At 38.6% G+C, this 26,374-nt stretch overlaps 3 protein-coding genes and 1 pseudogene across 3 annotated transcripts; 2 read left to right on the forward strand and 2 right to left on the reverse strand.

The window, feature by feature from the left end:
- Positions 1-1,848: 1,848 nt before the first annotated feature.
- LOC115578028 (uncharacterized) lies at positions 1,849-7,473 on the forward strand. Its single transcript, XM_030410889.1, has 6 exons — positions 1,849-1,863; positions 2,847-2,960; positions 5,094-5,384; positions 6,873-7,019; positions 7,111-7,209; positions 7,289-7,473. Exons 2-6 carry the CDS (start codon positions 2,897-2,899, stop codon positions 7,366-7,368), a joined length of 681 nt encoding a protein of 226 aa, XP_030266749.1. The 5' UTR covers positions 1,849-1,863; positions 2,847-2,896; the 3' UTR covers positions 7,369-7,473.
- Positions 7,474-8,964: 1,491 nt separating this feature from the next.
- LOC115578029 (GTPase IMAP family member 9-like) lies at positions 8,965-10,285 on the reverse strand. Its single transcript, XM_030410890.1, has one exon. The coding sequence runs from the start codon at positions 10,151-10,153 to the stop codon at positions 9,521-9,523; it is 633 nt and encodes a 210-aa protein (XP_030266750.1). The 5' UTR covers positions 10,154-10,285; the 3' UTR covers positions 8,965-9,520.
- Positions 10,286-12,770: 2,485 nt separating this feature from the next.
- Positions 12,771-16,950, forward strand: LOC115578032 (GTPase IMAP family member 8-like). Its single transcript, XM_030410892.1, has 2 exons — positions 12,771-13,360; positions 14,905-16,950. Exons 1-2 carry the CDS (start codon positions 12,784-12,786, stop codon positions 15,753-15,755), a joined length of 1,428 nt encoding a protein of 475 aa, XP_030266752.1. The 5' UTR covers positions 12,771-12,783; the 3' UTR covers positions 15,756-16,950.
- Positions 16,951-20,536: 3,586 nt separating this feature from the next.
- Positions 20,537-22,896, reverse strand: LOC115578033 (GTPase IMAP family member 7-like; annotated as a pseudogene).
- Positions 22,897-26,374: the final 3,478 nt, after the last annotated feature.

The raw sequence follows: 26,374 nt of genomic DNA on the forward strand, positions 1-26,374 counted from the left end.
TATCTGGAGGACAACACATTCTGTACTACTTAGGTTAGATTCAATCATGACTGATCTACTTAGTTTGAATTCAATCATGACCAATTGATTTTCATTGTGTGAATGAAGGTCCAGGAGTTGGCTTCCAACTGTGAGGGGCCAGACGATAAAGGGCTTAGCTAAGTTTGACCTGCATGCCAAATAGTGAGAGATGCCTAACACAGGTCAAACTCCTCTTTTAGTCCACTGGATAATTTGGCAAGGGAACCAATCAGAAGAAGTGGGTGTCCTTGAGAAGGGACTCTAAAAAAGGCCCTCACAGGAAGAACAGGGGGATGGCACTTGGTAGATCTTCTGAGAGCAAAGGCTGATAGGAGTTCTGATAGAGCAGAGGGCAAAGCATTTTGGCATTGCTTTGTCCTGAAAAAAACTTGGGGCACATACTGCCCTTTTCTGACTTTGAGCCCCTGCCCCTCTATAATAATGTGCACGTCCCTGTCACAAACATGGCCGTGGTGAAAATCACAATACATCTGCAATCATGTGACAGTGTCGTTTATCAGTTCAGCAAGCTCCTAATTTACAGAACCGGCTCTACAATGTTTAAGCTAAGGGTTTTGGTCACTGTTCATCGAGATGACATCACTAGCGCAACTGTTGGTTGTGTAGTCTTTATAATTACATATTTTCGCTGTCTTACTATTTCATTTGTTTTATGACAAACTATGACATTTAAACATTTTTTTATAAATTGGCAAACATCATACGTGTGATTCATGACACAATTCAAATGGGATCAAACAATTATTTGTTTCCTTCCATTCACACCATTCATTATGTTTAAATGTGTTATAAATCCTGACAAATGTTACCTGTTTAGATTACAGTTATTGATGTGGTTGAAAACATTTTTACACCGTGAGTCATCCACAAGGTTGGTGACATCCTCCCTGTGTGGGTACAGTTGTGGCCTGTTAGTACAGAGTGGTGTAGTCTGGGGTCCTATGACCTAGAAATCAGTTTGCATTTTTGCACATCCAGTTCTCACGTTTCAAAAACCATAATTTTCCATTAGCTTGTTTGGCTTTTTTTCAGTTAAATGACACGAAAGACATTGTTTCGGACATTAAACATCATCACACTGAATGGGGAGAATCATCTTCTCACTAGTCTGTCTTTACAGGCCGACTTCATCACTCTCTGTATGATGTTTTGCCATAAGAAACCCATACCTGTGAAAATATGATGCAGTCTTTATAAACTGTACATATCAATAATAATCTCTGCATATATGTAGAGTTTGTACATTTATGTTGATAATGATATATGTGGCATATATGTCAAAATATGTAGGACGACAATCACAGGTGTGGATCTCTTCCTCTTCTTTTACATTTAGTTTTATTTTCTGTATTAATTAAACTGGTTAATATTTTATGACATTTATGACATTTCTTTTTTGTGTGGCCTTCTCTTACTTTATTGTCTCATGTATTTCACTGTTGTGGATGGTGAGACACCTGCACAGAGTGCAGAGGAAATACTGAAACTAGCCACGCAGATAGAAGAGAAAGTGTTAAGAAAAATCTTGTACTTAAACTCTGAGGTCAGTTATAATTAATTAGAATTGAAATTTGGTGTCAGACTGCGAAGGAACTAAGAAATGTAAATGAGATGTACAATTGTTCACCATGTTTGTGACTCCAGTGAAGCTTGACTGAATTTGAATAAAAGATTCTGTTTTGTATCGACTGTCAGTCAGAATAAATGTCTTTGCGCTTAATTTAGCTCCATGTGAACAAACACAGCGTGGTCTGAGGTCGCGTTCAAAGTTTCTAATCTCATTTCCTGCTTCAGTGTGAGTCGGCTTCAGCGCTCAGACAGGTGGGACCAAACTTATTAACCTCTTTTAAAAATGATATATCTAAGTTCTGAGTCAATCTGAGATGGACAAATTCAGATTTTTTTTTATTTAAGTAAAAGTAGATATACTCAGAATTAAAAATAATTAGTTACAAGTAAAAGTCCTGCATTGAAAACCTTAAGTGAAAGTATGTACGCATTATCAGCAAAATGTGCTTCCGTTTAAAAGTACTCAATTACATTGTATTCAACATTCTATAATCATTATTGATGCATTAAAGCTGAAGCACCAAAATAGTTTATTTTACTCATTTTATATTTTTTCAGTTGGATTATGTTATGGTATTACAATCAGGTTTTCATATAAAATATTGTAATTAAAGGGGCTCTATGTAACAATTTATTTGTTTATCCCTTTTTTGTTGGCCATGTGAGCAGATTGTCATGTGACGTGAAAAATTAGTCCGCTAACAGAAAGTAAGCACCATGCTCTACCACAACCCAGTTTGACAGATCCTCTTTAAAACTGTTGATGTACATAAAGAAAACGTTTAATATGTCCCTCTGAGATGTTGCGGAGTAGAAGTAGAAAATGTCATGTAAAGTAAAGAAAAAACTAAGATACAAGTAACTCAACTCAACTTTACTTAAAACACCGCTGTGATTCAAATCATCTGCTCACTCAATAGGTTGCTAGTTTTTCGCTCTAGCTAACATTAACATTGCTAACGATAGCTGGCTAACATCATGTCAGTGCAGTTTTCTGGTTGCTCTTGTAGAACTCAGTCATTTTAATGATTTTCCCTCTCAGCTTCCAACAACCCTTGTTGGAAGCTGGAACCAGCTGTCAGAACTTTTACTCAGACTGTTTCATCTCTGTGTGTGAATTGTTACTACACGAAGACGAAGAGACAGACCGACGACAGCTATTTGGTCTGACCCATGACTCACAAACATACACCCACACGCCCACCACTGAAAGTGTGTGTGTTTCCACCTCACAGTGATTGACAGCTGACAGGGAGGAGCCATCAGAGTCCTGCGTCGACCTCAAATGGCAGCCATGTTGGTTCTGGTCTGGTTATCAAGCCTGGTGATGATGATGATGAGTAGTTATGGTCAGTGGGTTTTATCTGAGATTTTTAGGTTGTCTCTCTGGCAGGGAAGAAACATTTAATCGGATAATTTGGTCAAACAACTCAGATTTACAAATGAAAAAAAGAAAAAAGTCATGGTCTGAAATAGAACAGTTGAAATACAAAAGGAATAGGGTCTGTGTTTACGACTATTAAAATAGATAATCAAAAATAACTGAAAGAGAACTAGTAAATGAGAACTTTTGAGAATTCAAACAGTCTAACCAAAGGTAAAACTATATGTAAATAACGGCGCTATTTCTTACGGTGATTTCGGAGGAAAGACGCTGCTGTCCCTCTACTTCCAGCTCACGGCCCCAAGAAACAAATCTCGCGCCTGCGCAGAACGCAAAATCCGATCCGATCTGATAGAACGTATACATGCAGGAGTAATGCGACAATCAATCAAATAATCTAGGTGTTTTAATTCGCCTATGAGAAATCCGATCCGGTCCGATTTTAGTCAGATTAAGGTGTATACATGCATCTTAAAAATCCGATCATAGTCAGACTAACCCTGTAATTCAGTTTTCTTGAGTGTCATATAAACGCACTGACTGACTGTATTGGGAATCTAGCCTGACTATGTGATTCTGAACAGTAGGTAACATCTATCAGACACAATCAAATCATGAGAAACAGGCCGCTTTTATATAACTTGCATCGCCTGTACTGGGCTGGACGGCTCTTCTGGATGCCAGTCAGGAAGTGAGGCCAGTAGCACCTCAGTATCAGGAACTAATCCCCCTCAGACGACCACATGTTCTTGACCACATGATTTGGTAGACATGCACACCACAAAATGAGTCAGTCACATGAGGCAGGCACTTCCTGTGGCTGTCTGACTTTGAGTTTAGACCCTTATTTCACTTCTCGTGGTCCCAAATGATCAACTGTTTCCCAGATCCTGTACCTGCGGAAGTCTTAGTACAACTCCTCCTAGTTATACAACTTCCTGTGATCTGTATCGTTAATGAGTCACTTGATGCTATCATTGTACAACCAGCACTTAAACCTATCAATAGTCAGACCAGCTAGTTCATCAAACTACAAACACAGCTCAGCAAAAAGGACAAGTGTGTAGTGTGTACAGTCAATGCATGGTTAAAAAGCATAGATTCTCGTGATTCTGTTCATGCAAACCATTTTAAGACAAAACCGGCTCCACAAGGTACTAAACAAAGAAGCTAACAAACTATCATGTACAAATGTTTCAGCTCAACATAAAACTGTCTTCTCATATGTCCAAATGTCCGGTAGATCTATTTCAGTAACTTGTTTAGTCCAAAACACAGTATTCCGGGAAAACATAGTGGCAAAATGGTATCTTCATGCTTTTATCAGTTGAAAAGAATTCCATTATGTCATCTGCTCCATCATCCCTCTACACCTGAGATCCAGAGATAGCAGCCATTTGATTGACAGCTTATTTGCACAGAAATTAGTGTCTATGCCCACCCTAGAGCCTACAACAGCCAATGAGTGATCATATAGACATGATCAGTCTCTCTTCTTTCTCCTCTCTCCTGAGCCATTTAAATGTCAACATCAATCAAAAAAAGTAAAACAAATAAATAAATGTGTTCAAACTCCTATAGGTCAATACCAGAAGCACTTTCAGAGCTTAAGACTGCTTGGGGAAAAATTGAGCTTAGAACCTTTAAGAAGAGTCAAAATCATACCGGTACTTCAAATGGTTCAGCAACAGCTTTTAATTTACTATTGGCTGGACTGGGATAGGCGTTTTAGTAAAATTCAATATACATTTCCAGTAATAAGAAAAGGTTCAAAACTGTGATTAGTAAACCGCTTCTCAACCTACATATATGCATTGACAATTGCAAAAAGTCAGCTCACCACCTAACTGTTCAGTAATTCCTGTTTTGATAAAGTCTACTAGCTTTTGCAACCCAATCGCCAGAATAAATGTTTTGAACATTTTCTACCACAGATAACTTAAAACCGAATTTTTCTTTATGTTGCTGCTTTACATTTTGGTCAAATTGCAGCTGCCTGCTTGGCAATCTTGAATACATTTAAAACATTTTTGACTTGACATTAGTGCAGCCATGTGATGAATGAGCTGATCTGTTGTTGTCTGACCTTTGACCCCAGCTGCTTCTGCAAAGATCGTCACTGCACGCAGCGGTGAAGCCGTCCTGCTGTCCTCAGACCTGCAGGAGACTGAGTTGGAGGCTGGACAGGACTTCAGGTGGACTCACCCCCAACTGGTGGTGTCTACGAAGAAAGATGACACATGTCACAACAAACACTGTGAGCTGCTAAAAAATGGCTCACTGAGGTTAAGCCAAGTTCAGCCTGCAGACTCAGGAAACTACAGCCTGCAGGTGTTCAGTAAAAGTGGTATTCTACAAAGCACGAAAGTCTTCCAGCTCAGAGTGGAGGGTGAGTCCAAGACTGAGGAATATCACACACATCCCATTTTAATTTTTCTCCCACAACATAGTTTTTACATATATACAGTTCTGCTATTGCCTCAAACACTTTAGATGAGGGAACATATAAAATACTAACTAGTTGCTTATTATCATGTATATTAGTAGCATATTGGACCTTGATTATTCATTATACAGCACTTATTCTCCATGACTACTCTCCGTCATGCCGATTGAAAGTCCTGGGAAGTTTCTTCATCCACAAAATGTTCACAGCAAATTAGAGTTTCAGCATTCTCCTGAACACCTGAAGTAGTTGTGGACTTGTTTTAAAACTACTGGGGGAAAACAATAATGAAATTGCTCCATACAGTTAGTCTGTGTCATAGATATTAAAATAGGACCCAAATGCAAAACACACACAGAGGCAGCAGGTAACAGATCAAAAGCAAAAAATCATGGACAAGTGAAACTAATCAGGACAATCAACAGGGAGGGAAAACAAGACGAAGGGCAGGAAGTAAGACAACATGATGAAAGAGGATGAAACTTACAAATTGATACAGGAAATAACAACCATACCAAACACTGATCCCACAGATCCTTTGGTGCCTGGTTGAATTTAAGCATGCATTCACCCTGTATGAAGTAGTTGCTTACATGCTAACGCCTTTAGCTTAGCATCTACTGTGAAGATTTCAACTCAATAAAGGATGTAAATAATGTCTTTTCAAATCCATTTGGGAAACTTGGAAAGCTACAGTTGTTTAGGAGAATGCTGCAATACTGTTTTGCTTTGAAGCTCCAGAAATGGCTTGTGGACTATGCGCCCTGTCTTGACTTTATATCGGCATGGGGATGAATGCTACTCGAACTACTCAAACTTGAACTACTTAAGTACAAAAGGACCTAAAAACTTGTCAGGGTTAGTGGAGAAGAGGTTACGTTGCAGGTACGGCTGGATTTAACACAGAAGCATAAAATCAAGCTTTGCTAGCCTCCTCGGGGGAACTGTTCCTTAAACTGGGAATTTTTCCTCTCTAACCTTCTAATTATCTGCTTCTTGATAGTAAGTATGGATGTTTTTGAACGCGAATTACAATAATGATATCCACACTGAGCAAAGAATATTGAGATTGTAATTTATGTATAACAACTTCATTACCATTAATTAGAAGTAAGTAATTCAAAGTTATTAACCTGGTGGTTGTAGAATATGGTCATGCCGAATAAGGCAAGAAGTGCATTATAATGACTAATAAAGAGCCAACAGACATAGCAATGAACATGCTAGTAAGCAACTAGTTAACAGTTCAAATGTTTACCAAAGTAACCACATTGTTGTTGTATTTCACTTTTATATACTATAAATATATAAGATGCTTTTTACAAATAAAGTTGGATTCAGCTCTGATGTTTCCTCACTGATGCTTTTGAAAGATATCAAACCTTTCACATACAGTGCTGAGAATCAGAAACACTGTCTGTCTGTCAGCAGATGGCAGCAGCAGCAGCAGCAGCAGCAGCAGTAGCAGTGTGTTGGTGCCTGTGCTGATCTGCTGCCTCCTTCTGCTGCTGTTCCCTATCATCTTCTTCATCCTCATGAGGAGGAGGAGGAGGAGCCAGACGACAAAGACGAACACAGGTACCACAGCCAATCAGAAAAAAAATCTGAAAATCTCAACATATTCACTTTAATATAAAATCATTGGACTGTATGTGCTCTCCTGCTTCAGGTCATCTGGAGGAAAATGTTTATGTGGTGATGCACGGTAACCACGGCAAGGAGACAAAAGATGCAGAGAAGGAGGAGAAAGAGGAGGACTCTCATTATGGTAACAGGCACACACACACACACACACACACACTCATATATCAGCCACTAAATTGTTTAACTTTTTCTTCTCTCTACAGTTGACTGTAATCGTGTCGTTTCGATGAAAACACCAGTCACACAACAGATGTCTGTAGATGAAGAGGACATTTACGTGTGACAACCAATCAGAGCTCACCTTGACTGCAGTGTGCTGTGCCTTGCCTGTAGACTGCACACCTTTATTGTGCTGTCCACTGCGTCTCACCTGTTGTGCTGTTCTTCTTCTTCTTCTTTTTTTTTTATAAAAAAACATAGTAAACTTGTGTATAGGATTTGTGATTCATTTGGTTATTTCTGTTTTTGGAGTGAGAATAAAAAACAATTATAACTCCACTCAGATAATAAAAAAACAACTCTATTTGCTATTGAATGTTTGACATTTATTATCTATCTAAATCAGTGTCTAACTTTTGTGCTGAATACAGTACCATACTCTTAACAGCTGTTGTATTAGTGTCCTGCTCTAATTAAAACAGACATCTCTCAAAGCCTATTTTGTCTCTGGTTGTTGATTAATACAGAAGGTGTCACAGGAACAGTATAAAAAGCATGAAATGGCCACAAAGATAAACAAGGAACAAGGAGAAAGAAATACATATTTACAGTTCACATTTCTTCCACTTTTTAAAGGTTGAAACTTCCTGAGCTGCTGGCCCATTGAAGGTGACCGTCCTCTCACCACTCAGCAGTCAAAGCTCTGCTTCTGTCTGTACTTAAAAACCCCAATGAAAGGTGAAACTTTGTTAGCCAGATGGTTTGTTACACAGAACAATCTGGAAAGTGTTACACAGAACAATCTGGAAAGGCATTACCAGAAACTGTCTGAAAAGGGGCAGGCCCTTTAAAAAAAATAAAAAATACTTGGCAGGTGATTGAACGAACCCGTCTGGTCTATCACGGGCTATCTCAGGGTAACTTCAACCAATCAGATCAAAGGCAAGAGAGCTCTGCCACCAGCTGAGCCAGGTGGTAAATCAAACTCAGTCCGAAGTCAGTCAAATGAAGAGCGAAAACATGTTAATCATCCAGAAAGTCCTTCTTTGTTCTTCTTTAATGAAATAAACGTTCCAGTTCTGTTATAATTGATGTTATAACAACTAAGCTAACCTCTTCAGGAGCCAACACTTGTTTTTTGCAAACAAACAATCGCTTGTCTGGCTGGACGTTACACAGCAACAAAAAATAAATAAATAAATAAAAATAACATGAAGCCTGGCAGGATGGATTCTTGCAAATTCATCAGCCTCGTTATGTAAACACTTGCCGCTGCTTAGACTCATGAAAGCTTAGGAATCAATGAGAACTGCTGAGAGCAAGCAAAGGCACATGATGAAAAAAACAAACAAACAAAAAAAAACTCTGGAGAAAGGTGTAGCAGGATGGGAGTGGGATGTTTTTCAGGTAGATATACTTTCACCATTTAGCTTGTTCTCACCCTATTTTACCAACCTCAGCTTTAAAATGAGTTACCTGAGAGCTGAAATCATAACTCCGTTTACACTGCCAACATTGGCTCCGGCAGAGTGGATAGTGGTGTCAACCTTTACAGCAGAACATGAAACCTGGTAGCGCTCACTGACTGCTGACTTGATTAAACATGTTTCACTCTCCAGGAAGGACAGAGACTTTATCTGTTAAAATTCTTGGCAGTAAAAGAAACTCCCTCTGGCAGCAGCTCAAACCACACACAGATTCTGCTGATCATCATAACACATTTGAAGGTGTTTAAAAAGTTTTATTAAACATACATCTCTGATTTAAAGTTTGCAAAATCAACACTATGAAGAATTCGTATACATGGCATAAACAACTGTAGACTATAGACTATTCAAGAAATATGAAGAATGACAATATGAATGTTGGTAATTGAGTGATGCCATGTATCATTTGCAGTTTAGTACATTGACAGTTGTGAAAAGTAGCTGCTAGGCACAGGTGATACTTTAGCACAGACTGTATTAGGCAGTTTGTTAGAATGCTAACTTAATGGATTGCCCATGGGCTACTGTATTTGCACGAATGAATGGTGTAACATTGTCAGATCTTACCATGAACTACAATACATGTCAGTGATCAGTTGAACTTCCCATATTTTAGTGTGCTGTAAAACCACCACAGGTGATGTATCATAAGCTGGCTAAACTAAACTGAGGATCTCATGATATTACCAGGGTAAGTTACTACTGCACTTGAAAGTATACCATGTAGATATGAGAACAATGACACTAAAAAGCGTTTATGAGATTTATGAGTTTATGAGTTTATGAGGTTTAGTTCAACTTCAGGGTCTCATGAAACTTAAGGATGTCTTCCATGGAGTCAGTCGGCACCATCTGCTCTACAACATGACGGACTCCGCTCTCTAAAACATGATAGTACCGCTTCACTTCCTGCAGCTCGGACTGAAGGCGTTTCTCCACCTTCTCATGCTCCTCTTGAACTTCACTCAGCATCTTCTTGTGCTTTAACTCCACAGATTGTATTTCCTCCGCCAGTTTCTGCTGGTACAACTCTGTGAGCTCTGCCTCTCTCTGATTCAACATCTCCACCACCTCCATGTAGGTTTTGTTGGAGTAAAACTGTCCTCCGTTGTCAGCCAGCATTTTCTCCACTTTCTCCAGCAGGCCAAGGACCTGTCCTCGATCGTTGACTTTGAGATTATTAAAAACATGATATCTGTTTCCTGCCTTCCTCAGGATCTCCTGCAGCTCAGGTCCAACACTGTTTACCATTTGTTCAAAGTCTGACTTCACTCTGTCTCCATATGTGAAGAGGATGATGGTGTACTTCCAGGCATCTTCTCCAAAGATCTCCTCCACCTTTCTGACAGCGTTTCTTTCCTCTGCTGTAAAAGGCCCCACCTTGATGACCAGCAGGATAGCGTGGGGCCCTGGGGCCGACATGTTGATGCACTTTGAGATCTCTCTCTTCACTGTATCATCAGCCTGCAAATTGTCAAAGAGGCCGGGAGTGTCCACGATGGTCACCTCTCTGCTCGACACATCACCTTTCTGCTTACAGCACTCACTGGTCACTGAGGAGAGAAAATGACAGATATACTCATCAACACAACTTTATCATAATCAAGAGGTTATGTAAGCCCCATTCATACTGTCTTTTCAAGATCAGAAATTCGAGCTCATACTCCTTCTTGCTGTCTGTGTGAATGAGTTACAGAGGCAGAATGAGGGGACAGTTCACCTCTCATCGGCCACCTGAGGTAGTAATAGAGCTGTAGCAGAGGTGCGACAGCATCTGTGTCTTATGTGAAAAATAACACTGTAGTCATACGAGGAAAAGCCTCTGTCATCCTGTCCATCCTACTGACTCCTCGTCACATTTCTGCCCCAAAAAACAGGGTCTGTCCCCGGCAGCAGAGACAGTCAGATTGTGATGATAGATCACATTGTGATGATATTTCTCACTATTTTCAGAACAACAACAAAAAAATCGTGCTGCATGTTTTTTATGTGTTATTAACATAATTTCACAATTATACTTACTTACTTACTTTTACTCAAAGATGCACTCAACAGTTCAGGGGGTAAAATCTTAACCAGAAAAGAAAACATTTCATTGTCTTATTTTTGTTATGCCTTAACAAACTAAATGAACAAACTGTTTGTTTCCATGACGGAATAAACTGAATTAACAATATGACCTTAAAGGACATCACAATTTCATACTGGTATACTTTGTTTATATGTGGCGGACCCTGCCACCTTTCAAGCTTCTAACAGTGTTCTGGACCTTCTTGTCCCCTGAGAACAGCTTGTTTATTCAGTTACAGAATGGAAAAGATAAATACTTTGTATACCTCATTAATAATTTAAATATTAAAACACTGAGTTTGAATTTCTTCTACAAGATATATAGATGCTCAGATAGATTCACTACTTATGTATACTTGTATGTCCTGGTTCATAAATTAATTTTCCATGTCACATAAAGAATTAAGAGCACACTGAGCCTCAAGATGTAGGATACTACATTTCAGCGTGTCCAGCAGATGGAAGTATGCACTCAGTGGTGTCACTGTATTTTTTCAAATGATAATTTTACTTTTTAAATTCCCCTTTTCTTTTTTGATAAATTATTATTATTATTGCTATTCATAATGTAATAACGCCTAATAATCTTTGAATTGTATCTCTTTAAATGTTCAACTCTAATTGGACTTTCAATTTTATTTATATATATATAGCCAAAAAATATTCGACACAAAGGATGCTGTGATTTCCGAACAACCATTGCTTGCTGAATGTATCAAATCACCATATTTAAAGCTATATTGAAAGCATATTTGCTAAAATGTTACGTCTCTCATCTGAATAATTGTTTCACCTGCAGATATATTTGAAAAAGTGTGTATGCTTCTTATGGTATCAGTTTATGTGTGAGAAAAGCACAATTTCTTACACATAACCTGATAGTGAACGGTTAATGTCAAATCATTAATAATAAATGTATTTTTGGGATTATACATGGTTCATACATCTGGCCAGTGTTGTATGAGTCCTGCAGAGTCACAACTGTGCAGTCAGGAAATGTTAAAGGTAATAATAATACTAATAATAATACTAATAATAATAATAATAATGATACATTTTATTTAAAGGCGCCTCGCTGGGCACTCATGGAACACCGCACAATGCATATATCAGGTGTGCAGTTTAGATCAAAATGAAGGCCAAGTTTGAAGATAGGTGTAAGTACTACTGAGTAGTCACTGGTCAGAATGATATCATGTGAATGATATTATGGAAAAAGATTCTTAGCATTGTGGCCAAACACCCACTTGCCTAGGATGTTTTTGTCTGTGATGGCTGAAATGACATTGACAGTCAATACTAAAATGTGATTTCAGCAAACTCCTTGACTTCCATACGCTCAGAGGTAAATCGATCTTTATCTCCAGCTGTACAGCTGTATCCCTCCACTCAGACATGGCTAATGCCTCCACACATGACTGCAGTTAACCTGTACTGCCTGCAACTCAGATTTTATTGACAATTTTAACCTCCTCAGGAAACATCCTTCTTTTGTTTCGATGGCATTGACCTCAATTGTTTAGGCTCGCACACTTTAGCTGACAATTGATCCCTTTCTAATGCAAACATTTCATCACACTGATTGACCCTACCGTGGAGGGCAGACCAGACTGTATGATTTCCACCTTTCTGTCCTGGCTTTTGTCTTATTTGAGTTTTGTTTAAAATTGCGCTTTTACTGTTTTTATTTTATTTTTTTTTAGATTAATTATATTAAATTTCATTCATCTAGATTTTTATCTTTATTCTTGATTTGTTCAGGACTTGGAGATGTGTTTGATGTATGACTTTGGCTACGTAGGGTTTGATTGATTGTTTGACCACATATTACCACATAATGCTTTTAGTGTAATGTGAATGTGAGATGTGTTGAAAAATGTCTTGTTGTGTAGTTGCAGAGAGACTTTACAGAAATACACTTGAAATTTTGTCATTGATCTAAATATTTTTGTTGTGTTCAGCAGGTTTTGAGTTCCTCAAATATGGATCCAGGGACCAATTCAGATCTCACCATTGTCCTTCTGGGAAACACTGGAGTCGGGAAAAGTGCCTCAGGAAACACCATCCTGGGATGCCAGGCATTTGATTCAAGACCTTCCTTTAAGTCAGTGACCAAAAATATCACTGAAGCAACTGAATTTGTCTTTGACAGACAGATCTCAGTAATTGACACTCCAGGAATATTTTATGCTAAGGAGAAAATTACAGCTTGGTGTCAAGACCTCCTTCAGTCCTCCAAACGTTGTCTGTTTCTGGTGGCTGTCAGCGTTGGACGGTTCACTGAAGAACAAGAGAAGGCCCTGAAGGCAACTATTGAAGTCCTTGAAGCAATAGATGCATTGAAAAAGAGTTTTTTGCTTTTTACAAATGGTGATGCATTGACGAAGATGTCATTGAAAGATTTTATCTTTGAAGATGAAGAAGGCTCACTTCCAGACATTGTTGAAACATTTGCTGGAAAGTATCATCTGTTCAATAATGTAAATGGTGGACAGGAACAAGTCAAGCAGCTGCTGATAAAGTCAGATCACCTTCAAACTGGTGACCAAGGATCTCCAGGTATCATGTTATAAAGTTTAAACCACTGTACTGCCAACCTTTAGTAATCCCAGCAGAAAACTACTGCTGATCATTAGTATTAGCTACCAGAGTAGGGCGGTATGTCTGCACTGCAAAATCATAAGCTTATCTTATACGGAAACATATCTATGAAAAGGTTCCAGTGTGAAGTGACTGAGCACAGGATTGGGCTGTTCTTGAGGTAAAGGGCATCACTGGTGAGAGACACGTGTGCATTTAAATTAAGCTCTTTAATAGTACAGTGTGTAATATATCGAATTTTTAAAAGCATCTTTGGCTGAGTTTCTAGATTGCAACTCTAACTCGCACACCCTTCCTTTTCCGAAGACGGTGGCGAAGCCCTAGAAGCTCCAGTGGCCCTCACTGAAAATAAATACATTTTCTAAATATGGACTCGTTTACAACAGCATGAAGTATTTCTACCAATTCAAGTGATTAGGTAAAGGTGTGTTTAGTTATTTTGTCTGTATAAATATAGGCTACAACTCAAAAATATGGATCATACAAAAAAATTATGAAGCATTGTGAAAAGTATTTACAGAATTTATTAACTGGGCGATGAGTGGATTCAGTTCATCTGTCACACTAAGTCATTAATTTGACTGTCTTTGTCACACTCCCAGCTCTAAATATCTTAATGAGCATAAATCCAAACAAATCTTGCTAACGCTACTTAGCCACTAGCTCTTTGAGAGGCACGAGCTGAAGCTACGGTGGGCCTAATATTTAATGTTACACATGGCGCCATTTCTCTTTAGTGAAGCTTATGTACTGCAAAGGAACATTTTACATGATGTAGGTTTTGTACCATTAGCAGTGGGGGGAAGTATTTATTACAGTCAGTTGTAATCTTTAATGTTACTCTTACCTGTCCAGCAGAAAACAGGACACTCCAGCATCAGCCTGCAAACATTTGTCAAACAACAGAGATATCAATATTTGAAAGGCAACTCCAATGTTTATTATCGTTTTATGCCGTTGCTTGTCCTCATCTCGTTTCATCGACAATGATTTATGCTCCTGTTATTTTTCTTGTACAAAATAAGTATGATCATTAATCCTTTATCAGATTGTTGTTGCAAACTTTTCACAATACAACTTGTTTAGCAGGAAACAGCAGCTCGCTCTTCTTTTTCTTCATCTTCCAACCCAGTCATTTCCAGCAACCACTCGAAACGCGAAAGGCTTTCACTAGTGCCAGGTTTGTCCGTTCTGGACTACTGAAGAAACATAGCGGTGCAACATGGCAACCCCCATGGAATAATCCATCCTGGGGAAAATTCAGTTTTTACATACACAGGCACATAGGCCTGAAATACACACACACACAGGACCTATAGACATGTTAGAGTGATAGGGCTGCTGCAAGTGTCTCCCAACCCAAGTCCCCCATACAGCCACTACCACTTCCAGGCTTTCTTACTCTATAGTATAAGGACCCTGTTGGAGAGTAACAGTCAGTAGGTTATTATGAAAATCGTCTCACATTTTCAGAGTTTCATGTTATGTTTTCTTTTCTCCAGCTTCTACTTCTGGGGTTTCTGTCATGCTGAAGGAAACAAGGATCATGCTGCTTGGTCTGCCTGGAAGAGGGAAGAGTGCATCAGGAAACACTATCCTGGGATCAGAGCAGTTTAAAACAGACTCTGGCTTTGATGCAGTCAGTACTGAGAGCATCTGCAAGTCAGCAGAAGTGACAGGTCAACGGGTCACAGTGGTGGACACTCCAGGATTCTCTGACGAAGTTCTCTCTCCTGAACAGCTGTACATTAAGATCATGGAGTCAATCACAGAGACCAGTCCAGGACCACATGCATTTGTCATTGTGGTGAGGATTGGCCGTATGTCCAGAGCAGACTATAAGCTGCTTCAGCTGCTACCAAACTTATTTGGAAGTGATGCGCTAAACTACGCAATGGTGCTTTTTACTCATGGAGATGAGCTTGGAGGTCAGTCCATTGATGAGAAGATCCAGTCTAGCCGCTCTGTTAAAGAACTGGTCTCTATGTGTGGTGGTAGATACTGTGTGTTTGACAACAGAAGAAGAAGGAACAGACAGCAGGTTCAGAACTTCATGAAGACAATCGATGACATGGTCACAGCTAACAGAGGAAAGAACTACACCTCTGACATGTTTGAGATGGCCAATACATTCATTAATGAAGCTGAAAGAGACCAGCAAGGCCAAACAGCTGGAACTAATGAGACACCACGAGAAACTGCACGGAGACGATTGAGGCGTTGGTTTAAAAGACGTTGGTTGGAAATCCGTAGGCTTTTCACAGCATGCCTCTGTGTTAATCCACACACCTCATCAGATGATGAAATCTTGCAGCTTTTACCCACAAATCAAGAAGAAACGAGCCAAGAATAGGCATTGATTCAGTGGTTGCTTGAGAAGCTCAAACATCCACAGGGAAGTCAGGTGTGAGGTGATCATATCAAAAATAGTAACACTGTAAACCAAGATAAATAGAAAACATTATCTAAAAGCGTTTCAGATGAGCTTATAATGTGAGAGAGCGCGTAGTCTGTGTAATGTTATAAGGGAAATATATTCTAATCCTGGACTCCTATGTATCTAAAAAAAAAAAACTAACTTTTACCTATCTGGGACCTGGTGTTATGCATACTCCTTTGGGCAGAAGTGTCCAGAATCCGGCCCACAGGCCCATCACAGCCGAAGGTCAGATTTTATACAGCCTGCAGCTTTTGTCTTTAGTGTTATCATTTATAGCCCGCCAGCATTGTGTAACAGAATGAATAAATCATTCAGGTTCAAAATGCAGTTCCTCCTTTCACGACATGGTGGCAGCACCAACTTTGTCTAGCAGTGCGAACCATGCTGTGACCCCTTGACCCTTTTTTCTGCAATGGTGACTGGAAGTAAAAACAGGAAAGTTGAAAATGAGGGCTGCCACTTCAAGAAGAGATGGACATTGCAGTATTTTTTCACTGAAAACCAAAGTAATTGTGTCTGCCTAATATGTCAAGAGACTGTTGCCTTATTTAAGGAATTCAATGTAAAGAGACACTACCAAACAAAACATGCTCACATACGACAAGCTAACAGGGAGCTGTCGTGCTGAAAAAGTCAATCGCCTCATCGCTGCCTTGGTCTCACAACAGCGCTTCTTCTCGCGGGCCCATGAATCAAATAAAAACACCACCAAAGCAAGCTATGAAGTTGCTATGTTAATTGCTAAACATGGCAAACCTTTTATGGAGGGTGAGTTTATCAAAAAGGCAAAGAAGATGCTGAGCTTGTTCGGGTCCATATATTTGTGTGAGCAGACATTTTCAGTCATGAACTTTAACAAGAGCCGCCTCAGGTAATGACTCAATGACTCCCACCTGTGTGACATTTTACACATCTCACCCACAACTGACCTGTATAATGAAGTCAAGAGCTCAGTATCACCCTTCTCATTAATGTCAGTTTCCTGTGTTTTGGGCATTTGAAATGAACAAATTCTTGGTTCTGAGTGTTTTGAATATATGTATAAAGATCTGATATGTCAGCATTTTAAACGGTAATATCACATTCTTACATTCTCATGTAAAAAAGAAAAGAGAAAAAAATTGCAAATCAATTTGTTAAATAACTGGAATTATATTTAACTTTCATGGTTTTAAAAGTCTCCGGAGGGGCCATTGGTCCTCGGGTATTTTCACATTGTCAAATCTGGCCCTCTTTGAAAAAAGTTTGGACACCCCTGCCGTTGGGAGACTCCATAAAAAGTTAAATCTTAGCTCTGTCAGAGGTGAACAGTGTATTTACTCACAAGCAAACCTTTCCTATAGATATGTATGTATTGATTTCTTCTTTGAATGCTTTTTGTTTTTTACATTTAGTATTACTGCAGTTAATGTTCACCTCTCAGTTTCTCTTGTAGTGATTAGTTAAATGTTATAGAAGCACAAACACAGCTGAAATTAATTCTATAAATTCATCTCTTATTAACTCTTGTAGTGATTAGTTGTACAATGCTGTAGTAGTACAAATATATATATATATATTTGTTTCTGAAGATGTAATCATTCTGATAGCTTTGATGAAATTTAAACTGCTTACTTTACAGAATACAACTAAGTTTTAACAACATGTAAGTGTATTTTATGTTAACCCGTATAATCCTTGAGCTTTGTTTTGATTGATAACTTCACATAATGTTATAGACAATCTCCGCTGTTATAAACTACTTTGCTACAGGTTGTCATCATTTGGGTTTTTTTGCTTTGTCTATTTCCTGTTTTATTTTGGTAATTATATTCTCATGTGTCTTGTCTGTCTACTTACCCCATTTGCCTGTTTCCTTGTCCTTTTTGCCCCTCACCTGTGTCAATCGCTCCCTGTGTATTTAGGTGTTTTCTCCTCACTTTTTGTTGGTTGGTCTTTGTGTCTCACTTGCCACCCAGTGCCATGTTCTACTTGTGTCTCTATGGGTTTCGCTTGGATTGTGGATTTTGTGGATTTTTTTGTGGATCAGCTCCTTTTGTTTTCAATCAGCCTGCCTCTGTGTCCATGTTTGGGTCCCCTTTTGTGTAACTAAAAAAGATAACAAAATAAAGCATTTGCTATCCTGTGTTAGTTGATTAATAATATGAGTTCTAACTACTTCCTGTGGTTTTCATTATATTTCACATACATTGACAACGGGATGAGCAGGTATTCAGATTGCAAGCCTGTAGTTCAGATATTTCAAAGAAAACAAATTATTCCTTTAAGTTTAGAGGCCAGTTCTCTCTTCACAAAAAACAAACAAACATATGAATGACAACTGCATGGACATAACATTTGAATATCCTGCTCTTCAGTACTTATTTTCTCAAGTAGTTGTTTGCTTGCTCTCACACTTTGTATTCATCATTTTAAACATTTTGGAGTTGTTTGTTCAAATTATGTTTGTTAACATTCCACAATTTAACAAAAAGCAAAAGAAGAGATAGAGATACATGTTTCTCTTTATTTCTGACACATTCAATTCATCACTCATGAAAATTATATTATTTGATAAAAACAAAACGTATATTCATTCATTTATACATATTCTAGCAATAATCAAAGTGATTTGCAGATACAACAAATTACACTGTTTGTCAACATTAACAACAGTCAGTTTATAAACTGAAAGAAAAGCAATTAATTATAAAAGGGTTGTTTATTTTCAGTAGTAGTAGTAGCTCATATGAACACGTGGATTGTACATTATAAATGATAAAGCAGAACTTTATACTTTTCTGAATGAAAGTGCAGCTGGTTTTACAAAAACACAATGGGGTTAAAGGTCAAATCGATAACATTCAAAAAATCCTAAAAATTCAAAATATTCACATCAAAACAAAAACAATGAACTGCCTCAAAATACTAAAACTGCCATGAAATCATATACAAAATGCAAAAACTGAAAGCAGTATTGATGTTTTGATTATAAAAATCTGCTTCTGTGTAAGAGGAGTTGTAGCAAGTAAATTTAACTAGTTTTTATTGCCGACTAGAAATGAAAGTCATAAAAGGACCAGTTCTGTTACATGCAGGAACAGAACTGGGTAATTTCATGATAGAATGAACCTCAACACATACAGAATCTCATTAACAGGCTGAATGAAGAAGTTGAACACATTATCCAGACTGACAGCAGTAGTCACAGCTGCTGAATGCAGAAAGGACAGCTGGTAAAAAAAAAAAAAAAAAAGGGCAACTGTGTGAATGTGTAGATTAATATAATCATAATATGACTGCTCAATCATAACTACAAAACTGGATCTGACTGTAATTACATATGTGTATTCCATTACCATTAATATGTTGATTAGATATATTCTCATGGCGTGTTTATGGCAGTTTTTCACCCTCAAAGAAGTGAAATACAAAAATACATAAATATCAAAATAGAATTCTAAGCAGTAAGCAGGCTTACTTTTATAAGTACATGTTTAAGGCTTTAGTGCTTCAATAAGTGATATTTGTCTAAAAATGTAGGATGAAAGAAGAAGACATCTGTTGGACTGGACCTAATCATCAAGATCATGTTAAATGTAATATAGTCAGTAGCTAACGTTAGCTTTTTAATGCCAGAGATTTAATTTGCGCTCCAAAAATCACATAGTGGTGTTCATCTGTTAAGATTATCTTGCTGAACAAATCCTGTAAGTATCGTAACAACTTGTGTTTGACAGAGATAATATTTTTGGCAATAATCCAAAATCCTATTCAAAAACCCCATAGGCTTCTTGTGGAGGGAATCAGGGTGATGCTAATTTCTGGGTTAGCCAACAAAATACGTGATCCCTACAACACCCTATGTTGTCATGGTTTGGGTTTTTGGTTATTTGTTCCTGCTTCATGTTGTAGATTATATCCCCATGTGTCTTGTTGTGACTTTTCACTTACTGTCTTTGTCTTTTTCCTGCCCTTTTTCCTGTGTACATCTGTGTTTGGTTTGTTTGTTAGCCCTTGTGTATTTAAAGCTTGTGTTTTTCCTCGACTCTTTGTTGATCTGATTTTGGACTATTGATGCCAGCTGATTTTTTGTTGTCATTTTATTTTGTTAGTTTAATGGTTTGCCTCTAAAGAAAAGTGAGCCGCTGCTCAGCAACACTCTTGTTCACCGAGCTAACCCAGAAGAGTTCTTAAGGCTTTATGGCTCAAACACCACGTCGGTGAAACTGGATCTTATTCTATGAAGAAATGTTTTCTAGTTTCCATCTGATGTCCTTTGCTGCTCTGTCTCAACTCTCCGCGTTTTAAAACATTTCTTCAACGTCAGATAAGTTTCTTTTGCTAAATAACCATTAACTGCTACTAACTGACGCTGCTGTTAGCTTGTTAGCTCATCCAACCTTAAAGAACCAATCTTCTCATCACTAGGGCGCTTCCCTGAATTTTAAGTCATCATCTGACTCCATTAGATTTGAGAACACTGAACTTTGAAACAAACTGAATTTCTAACTTTTGTTGCTTATTGTTTGAACTTGCCTCATCCAAACTGGCAAAAAGCCATCAGGATAGAGTCAAGCTGTTGTAAAATGTTCACATCATTTTAAAGAAGATTTTAAAAACGTAAATGGTTTTATGGCCTGACAACTGCCAATCAACTGTTGATCTTTACAAATCCATATATGATAATCTAACATATCATGTTGTGCGTCAGTGTCAAAAAAAAAAAAAAAATGTTTTGAATCGAAATTTGGAGGATGGTGCCACCCTACGCTTCAGAAGCTCTTAGGAAAGTAAATTTATCTTCTGGGTCTCATTAAACCTGGAAAGAATTTCCTTAAAGGAGTCAGTCGGCACCATCTGCTCTACAACATGACGGACTCCGCTCTCTAAAACACCATAGTACCGCTTCACTTCCTGCAGCTCAGACTGAAGTTGTTTTTCCACCTTTTCATGCTCCTGTTGAGATTCACTCAGCATCTTCTTGTGCTTTAACTCCACAAATTTTATTTCCTCTGCCAGTTTCTGCTGGTAGAACTCTCTGAGCTCTGCCTCTCTCTGATTCAACATCACCACCACCTGCAGGTAGGTGTAGTTGGAATAAAACTATCCTCCATTGTCAGCCACCATCTCCTACACCTTCTCCAGCAATTCCAGGACCTGGCCTCGATCGTTGATTTTGAGATTATTGAGGACATGATATCTGTTTCCTGCTTTCCGCATGATCTCCTGCAGCTCAGGTCCAGCCTCCTTCAGCTGTCGCTCGATGTCTGACTTTACTTTGTCTCAATATGTGAAGAGGATGATGGTGTTCTTCCAGGCGTCTTCTCCAAAAATCTCCTCCACCCGCCTGACAGCATCCCTTTCCTCTGCTGTAAATGTCCCCAGTCTGATGACGTGGGGCCCTGGGGCCGACATGTTGATACATTTTGAGATCTCTCTCTTCACTGTGCTCTCAGGTAACGAGGTGTCAAAGAGGCTGAGAGTGTCTACGACGGTCACCTGTCTACCAAACACTGCATCTCTCTGCTCACAACACTCACTGGTCACTGAGGAGAGAAAATACAAGGTGTTTAATTTGAAACAACTTCACGGCACAGGATGAAGGAGATGATCACACAGACGCACAACTGTTCGAACAACATGTAAGAGAAGTACGTCAGTAAGACTTTGGTTTATGTTAAGCAATGTGACACATTGACCGATGTCCATCATGCGTGTGATTAAGGGTGTTACCTGAGAAGTGACTGACACCTGCACCAAAGGCGTCTCGTATGGTGTTTCCAGTCGCGCTTTTTCCAGCTCCAGTTTTCCCAACATGAACCAGCCTCAAGTCTGACAGAGTGCGAAAAGTATGAAACATTGATAATGTACACCTGCAGTTGTGAAGTCAAGAATCCAGTGATCATGAAGTCAAAGATGATGTATTCCAAGACGGAGTAAACTTTAGAAGGTATAGCGCTCAACAGTGAAGTTCAACAGGTGAAAATCACTGTCGTATTCTGATCTGAATAGAGGATGATAATTATAAGCCATAATGTCATCCAATAGCCATCCAAGACAGACATACTATGATCTATGGAACTGAAATGATGGCATTTGCTCCTGTAGTAGCCGTAAAATCTTAATGATATCAACACTGTTTTAAGAAAAACCTGTTTTATTTGCAGTGTCATGGAGAAGTAGCTACTAGACTACTGATAATCTGAAGGTGTTACAGTGATGTCTCTGCTGCTCTCGTTTAATGCTGTTAGCATTAAAATGTTCACTGCCCCTGCGAAAGTCATGTCGGCCAGCGAGTTACTGTTACTACGACTGCGACTTCCCTTTCTGACAGAAGACATGCGGTGCTGTGACAAATTTTTATGTCTATTTTTGTTATGAATATATTAATACTTCGTCCTACATTAGTACTAGTACTTTGGGGCGGCTGTGGCTCAATGGGTAGAGCGGGTCATCTAGTGATCGGAAGGTCGCCAGTTCTGAGTGTCCTTGAGCAAGATACTGAACCCCAAATTGCTCCTGATGAGCAGGTGGCGCCTTGCATGGCAGCCGCCATCATCAGTGTATGAATGTGTGTGTGTGAATGTGGCATGTATTGTTCAATGCTTTGAGCTGTAGTTAGACTGGAAAAGCCCAATAAAAATGCAGACTATTTACCATTTTCTCAAGAAATTTCTGCTAATTCCATATTGCCCAACATAAGACTTTTTTATTTCTTGAAATGATGTTGGAAAAATGGGGCTTGTATTATATTCTGTCAGGCAGGGGGTTAAAGAGAAGACTATGGAAAGGGGAAGGTGGACCCAAATGCAGTTACACGAGAGGCAAGGATATGGGGAAACAAAAAGCGAGCTTTATTTTAAAGCTGAACACAAAAAACAGAAGCAGACAAAACGGGGGAAGAGGCAAAGTAGCAACCAAAAACAGCAAGGCAAAGTAGCAACTAAAAGGCAAGACAAAGTACAAAGAAAAAGGCAAAGTTCAAATCAAACATGGAAAACTCAAAACCAAAACCTACCATAACGGGAGTTGAAGAACATGGACAAGCGCATGGACATAGACAGGGGCTGACAAGAACAATGACCAGACAAGGAGTGAAGGGAACACAGAGACTAAATACACAGACACTGATAACAAGACGAGGAACAGGTGAGGTGGACCGACAGGTGAGATAACGAAGGGGAGGAGCACATGAGAACATGAAGGGAACAAAGCAATAGACAGAGGGAGCCAGAGGGAAGAACATAGGAAAATACACAGGAGAACTTAAAGGACACATGAGGGCATGGAAAAACAAGACACAAGACAAGATACAAAGACATGGAAATCAAACACAAGAAAACACAAGACAAAATCGTGACAACCGATCACAAAACAAGGAACAAGAATCATGTCATGTCAACTACAGTCATGACAATATTCGAGGACAAGTGAATTACACTTCCAAATGATTCTGATTCTCCAGGTACTGTGTGATGTCAGTATTACATATAATCATGATTAAAACCATAACTTTGTTATGTACATGATTAATATGTGGGTGTGAATTATATCACATTCCCTCCATGGCACTAAGGTATAGTGTTATGTCCTCATTGTCAGACTTTAAAATAAATCCTCACAGCTGGTCTTAGTCAGGGCCACGGTTCCTTTGAAGGCCCTGACACACAAGGCCTCCGTCTTTTTACAAGGGGCATTTGCAACTTTTTATCAGACATATTTTTGATTATAAGTGACTGTATTAACGAGAATGGTATGAAAATTATTGATCATAATAACAGTTGGTATATCCCCTGAGTTTATGGTGTCCCTTTTCAATGACAAATGCAGACTACTGCCTTATGGTGGTATGGAGAGTTATTTCCTCTCATGCAGGTGCAGAAGGTACAAACTAGTTGGCCCTCAGTAGTAGGTCTTTGATATCTGTGTGGCCCTGATTGCCTGAAGCAGTGCAGTAACTTAAATGAGGGTAGACAAACTGTAAAAAAAAGCAAACTATACTGATTATTTTCCATGATGAAAGCAAAGGCTGCTGTAAATTACAAAATCTACGACTGACATGTACAACTGTGAACCCTGCTTGTCCTCTGGATGTACCTCCATCCCTCATAGTTTAAAAGTCCACTGAAGTGTTTTCAGATCATCAGCAGTCTATTATTCTACTGACACATTTCTCTATTGATTAAAGCTGTTTCACTGACATTTAAACAGTTTTCAGACAGTTATGAGAAGGTTGACTGATGTGTTTTTATTTGCTTTGTGTCTTTCAGCTGATGATTCCAGAGACAGGAGGATTGTGCTGCTCGGTCTTCCTGGAGCTGGGAAAGTTCTTCTGGGAACACCATCTTAGGATCTAAAAAGTTCAGACCAGGCTGTGACTTTAATTCAGTCACTCCAGAGACTGTCTCTGAATCTGCCACAGTGGAGGGTCGTAGGGTCACAGTGGTGGACACTCCAGGAATCACTGATGAAGTTCTGACTCCTGAGCAGCTGTTGGAAGAGATCATGAAGCCGATAGTAGAGGCCAGTCCAGGACCACATGCCTTTGTTGTTGTGGTCAGAATAGGCAGAATCACTGAAAGAGACATCAAATTGTTTGAGCTACTTCCAAAACTGTTCGACAGTGATTTTTGTGATGCTCATCAGTACTCCATGGTCCTTTTCATTCATGGAGATGATCTAGAGGGCAGGTCCATTGATGATTTGATCCAGTCCAACAGACATGTGTCAGCACTGGTCTCCATGTGTGGAGGTAGATACTGTGTGTTAAACAACAAGCCAAAAGAAGCAGAGAGCAGGTTAGACACTTCCTGGATAAGATAGATGAGATGGTCACAGCTAATGTTGGACAACACTTCACCAGTGACCTGTTCAGGATGGCTGAGAGGGTTATTAAAGAAGAAAGAAACCGGTCAGGTGAGACATCAGGTGCATCAGCTAAGTTTAGCTGCATTGTGGCATAGGTATATGGAAAATAATTATAGTTATAATAGTTTTTTGTTTTTGTCATAAGATTCATAAGTGTAAAATAATTTTTAATTTTCTCACCGAGCCGGACTGCAATAACAGGTATAAGAGTCATGAATAAATACATTAAAAATATAAAAACTGATCTTTAGATCAATCTGACACAAAAAAAAATCAATTTTTAAAAGGCTCAGTAGGTCTCAGGGGAAAAACATAATCAGTGTTCCCAATCTAAACATGGATTTGGACCTCTTCATATCTGCCTCTGGACAATTTTTGGCCTTGAACAATGATTGGACAGCTATGTTGAATTAACAACATGAATTCAAGCAAGTAACACCAGTAAGCCTGCAAGCCGTAATTGTAACGGGATGTGGATTTTGGACATGATCTTTCGACCTTGGACTTTGATCGCACAACACTAGTGACCCAAATTAGCCTTAATGGATCTTGTGCTACTGGAGACAGCAACTGTTGAATCTCTATCCTGGGATTTTCAGACTCAGACTCAGCTGGTGTCCATATAACAATCAAGCAAAATGCAACCTAAGAGGTCTCGTACCCTTTTGGGAGGGTGACTGATAAATACAGTACAGCCCTGAGCTGTGTCTGCAGGCTACATTCAGCATCATCACCCTTCATAAGTAAGCTAGGGCAGTTTATTCTACTCTACGAAGCCAACATGAAGTAACTACAGTTTTGGTTAAAAACTGAGTTATGACTGAAATCAAACTTTTAATTTCAGTTTTTATGTCGTGGCAACATTAGTAAGTTCTATGTTACTATATCTCAGACAAGAAGTGATGTTAAGATTGCAGTGACTTAAAAAAAAAAGTGTAGTAACTGCACTGATGATGATTTTTCTGAGCTTTGGCTGAAGTTAGTGCAGTCTATAAGAGCTGTCTAATAAGACAGGAACTCGATTATATTGTTTGACAGCATATGATTCTATATGTTTGCATGAATTCTACAATGACACTGTATATATATATATATATATATATATATATATATATATATATATATATATATATATATATATATATATATATCTACACAGTATTTAGTCATCTTGATAGGTTACACCAAATATTACTTTATTGCCTGATTTTTTCTGAATAACTCATCTATTTAAAGTTTTTAAACATGCAAACAATAAAACAAATATAGATAAAACATAACAAGAAAAAACATAGATTTAGATTATCAGGAAGAAAATAAGAAGAAAAGAGTTAGTACACTTTGCACAATATACAGTATCTTTTAAATAGTTCTGAATCTGCATTTTTACGTTAAATAATCGTTTCACCTTTGTAGGGCAGTATAGGTAGCACTTGTTTTTCTGCCTTGTTCTACAACTGTTCTGTAAACTGTAGATTGTTTGCAGCATGGTGGGCATACTAACAACACCTGAGGATGAGAAAGAAAAATCCACGGCATTCTAATGGCAAAAAGTTTTAAAGCCTTTATTGAGATGAGATAGATTTCAGAAGAAAATTCTTACAAACATTGATAATGCATGTTGAAAATGAGCTGAGTAGCTACCCCACAACAGCAGAAACGCCTTGCACAGGGTATATAAG

Source organism: Sparus aurata, unplaced genomic scaffold, assembly GCF_900880675.1.
Source record: "Sparus aurata unplaced genomic scaffold, fSpaAur1.1, whole genome shotgun sequence".
In the NCBI taxonomy this organism is placed as follows: domain Eukaryota; kingdom Metazoa; phylum Chordata; class Actinopteri; order Spariformes; family Sparidae; genus Sparus; species Sparus aurata.

Bases quoted from the DNA above. Each gene is read 5' to 3' on its own strand.
- LOC115578032 (XM_030410892.1), top strand. From the start codon at position 12,784: ATGGATCCAGGGACCAATTCAGATCTCACCATTGTCCTTCTGGGAAAC. The intron at 13,361-14,904 runs GTATCATGTTAT...TCTTTTCTCCAG, and splicing joins TGGTGACCAAGGATCTCCAG to CTTCTACTTCTGGGGTTTCT.
- LOC115578028 (XM_030410889.1), top strand. From the start codon at position 2,897: ATGGCAGCCATGTTGGTTCTGGTCTGGTTATCAAGCCTGGTGATGATG. The intron at 7,020-7,110 runs GTACCACAGCCA...CTCCTGCTTCAG, and splicing joins GACGACAAAGACGAACACAG to GTCATCTGGAGGAAAATGTT. The intron at 7,210-7,288 runs GTAACAGGCACA...TTCTCTCTACAG, and splicing joins AGAGGAGGACTCTCATTATG to TTGACTGTAATCGTGTCGTT.
- LOC115578029 (XM_030410890.1), bottom strand. From the start codon at position 10,153: ATGTCGGCCCCAGGGCCCCACGCTATCCTGCTGGTCATCAAGGTGGGG.